A 2,756-nucleotide genomic window follows, 5' to 3' on the forward strand; every position below is an offset into this window, starting at 1 on the left:
ATGAAAGGTTCCAGGCTGGCCTTTGGTCTCCTCTCTGCTGTGTTCCATCTCCTCTGGGCTCCTTCTGCCGGCCTCCGGACACTCCAGCTAGGAAGCTGTGTGATCAGTACAAACCTCCAGGAGATACAACGTGGATTTACTGAGATCCGCCACAGTGTGGTATGTACCCCACTCCAGCCCCATTGCCCATAGGCTTCTCCTGGCTGCTTTCATCTGCACCAGGTGACCTTGGCAGTGTGGTCATAAAGAAGGGTCAGGCCAGAGACTCCCTACTCCGAGGGTGCAATCTTGAGAAATGCTTGCCGTGGTATGGCTTAAAAATATCTTGGGAAGGGTCACCTTTCTCTGGGCCTTGGTGGGACGGGGGAGAAGACATCTGGGAGGGACAGACACTGAGAGCAGCCCCTGACCTGCTGCCATATACCTCCCCGTCCTCTGTTTAGCAAGCCCAAGACGAAAGCCTGGATGTGAGACTCTTAAGGAGGACTGAGTCTATGCAAGACACACAGGTAGGGGCTTGGCCCAGGCGGGCTCTGGGAGAACAGAGTGTTGTAGCATCTCCACCACCCTGCTCTGATCTCTGAAGCCACACACTTTTCTTTGCAGCCTGTGAATCGATGCTGTCTCCTCCGCCATTTACTGAGACTCTACTTGGAGAGAGTATTCAAACACTACCGGAGCCCTGATCATCATACCCTTCGACGGATCAGCAAGCTCGCTAACTCCCTTCTGAGCATCAAGAAGGACTTGCGGCTCTGTGTGAGTGGGGCTTGTGGGTGATGGGTGCATCTCAGCATGTGGCTTCAGAGAGTCAGCAACCAAGCACCTTTCTATTCCCATTGATGGATAGAGAAACTGAGCCCCAACGTTCTAACAATCCATGTTGCATCAGTTCTTAAGGAATAAGAACTCAGTTGTATTGACTTCTGGTCCTCTGTTATACACCTAAAGCATTTTGCAAAGTCTAATGAACTCTATGATGCTAACTGTGACAGTAATGATAATGGTCTGTTGTCCATGAGACGATGGTTTTTTATAAGTGTGGTGTCTTGGGGTACTAATGCATCCTATATTTGGGCGGTCAATCAATAGGTTATTGGACTTGATCTCAGAACACAGTTGTGCTAGGACCGATGGACCCAATTCCTTCACTCAGGGGAGCTCTGGGCTGGAACTGTCAGACGAGAGGTGGGGTGGAGAATGGAGGAAACTGGCTTGCTCTTCAAGCTCATGGCCAGTTTAATGACCCCAACTGATCCCACAGAAGTGTCTACAGAGTTGTGCTTTAGAAGGGCAGAATTTTTACCTGGTTGTGTTGATGGCTAGGGTGGAAAATCAGAATCTGTCATAAACTCTGTTACTCCTTTCAGCATGCCAATGCAAAATGCGCCTGTGGGGAGGAAGCCACACAGAAATACAGTCAGATTCTGAGTCACTTCGAAGAGGTATAATGCAACTTTGGCATTGGCTGGGATGGGTGTGTTTTTGGGCTGAGATCATAGATGGGTGGGATGGATGATCATCCAAGTAGAAGTCCTTACAGCTCTCAGGTTGTGGCCTTCTGAGCTCACCCTGATCACCCCTCGCCTTCACCCGGGGGTCACCCTCCAGGCTCCAGAAGAGGGCAGTCTTTGGGACTGGGGAAGAATGAACGTGATTACATCAAATCACTCAGGGGCTATCTGATTCTTCCAGCAGCAGAGCCCAGAGGTGACCATCATCCAGCACACGCACACTTTCCCATACCTCCAGAGACACGATTTCACACACACACTCATGCATCACTGTGGCTTGGTGAGCACCTTGGCATACTTGTCAGGAAGTTCCTCACTGCTTAATGCCTCTGCAGCCCTTGGGATCCAGCCAAGAATCATTTCCAGGAAGGCAGTGGCTGAGATTCTCGGAGTTCTCACCTCTCTGTTGTCCTGTGGGCATCCATCCTTTACTCCTCATGCTACCTTCTAGTCACCTCTTCTGCCTGAGTTTCTGTAAACACCTCAGGAATAGAGACCGTGCCACTGATCTCAGAGTCCCCTGCCATCAGCCTAATGCTTGGCACAAGCAATACTTATTCAACTGTTGTAGGCACAGGTGGCAGTCTCCCAGCTCAATGCAGAAACACACATACACAATCGCACACTCACCCACTGGAGGAAAACAGCCTAACTACTTTGCTCTCCGTGTTTGGAGAGGTGTAGGTTGTTGTCTCAATTTGAACTCCACCTTCACTCCTGGACATCAATTTCCTTATGGGCCTTCAAACCTCTTCCTCTTGTAAAGTCTTGAGGCTTTCTAACTCCTCTTGAAAAGACTACTTTTCTCTGCAGCCCCCTGCAGACCAATGCATAGTAATGATTAGCCCTGAAGCCCGCTCCTTCACCTCTAATCACAGTGGTGACTATCTGTTTCAGCTGGAGCCACAAGTGGCCGTGGTGAAGGCCTTGGGGGAGCTGGACATCCTCCTGCGGTGGATGGAGGAGACAACCTAGGAAGGGAGACGCCGTGCTTGGGATTGCACCTGACTGAGCGTCCCCACCTCACCCCCTGCAGGCATGACCACAAACCACCCAGTGCCATGCCACTCAGTGCTGGTCACAAGATTTGTTTCTCTAAATGTTGGCTTTATGTGTTTCCATTTTGATTTTGACAAGATTTTTTTTCTTCTTTTACACTCATGGGTTTTATTTATTTATTTATTTATTATTTATTTATTTTTGCCATTTTTGTGCTTCATGAGAGCTTTACAACACAAAGGA

General features: G+C 49.3%; 1 protein-coding gene across 1 annotated transcript; it reads left to right on the forward strand.

Annotated features, from left to right (window-relative positions):
* Positions 1–2,489, forward strand: LOC121160106 (interleukin-20-like). Its single transcript, XM_040985792.1, has 5 exons — positions 1–159; positions 444–509; positions 607–759; positions 1,371–1,445; positions 2,412–2,489. Exons 1-5 carry the CDS (start codon positions 1–3, stop codon positions 2,487–2,489), a joined length of 531 nt encoding a protein of 176 aa, XP_040841726.1.
* Positions 2,490–2,756: the final 267 nt, after the last annotated feature.

This window comes from Ochotona curzoniae, unplaced genomic scaffold, assembly GCF_017591425.1.
Source record: "Ochotona curzoniae isolate NIBS_2020 unplaced genomic scaffold, NIBS_Ocur_1.0 contig_430, whole genome shotgun sequence".
NCBI classification, from domain to species: domain Eukaryota; kingdom Metazoa; phylum Chordata; class Mammalia; order Lagomorpha; family Ochotonidae; genus Ochotona; species Ochotona curzoniae.

Excerpts from the sequence above, each read along its gene's own strand:
- LOC121160106 (XM_040985792.1), top strand. The coding sequence starts at position 1 with ATGAAAGGTTCCAGGCTGGCCTTTGGTCTCCTCTCTGCTGTGTTCCAT. Across the intron at positions 510-606 it reads AGTCTATGCAAGACACACAG|CCTGTGAATCGATGCTGTCT; the intron begins GTAGGGGCTTGG and ends TTTTCTTTGCAG. Across the intron at positions 760-1,370 it reads AGAAGGACTTGCGGCTCTGT|CATGCCAATGCAAAATGCGC; the intron begins GTGAGTGGGGCT and ends TACTCCTTTCAG.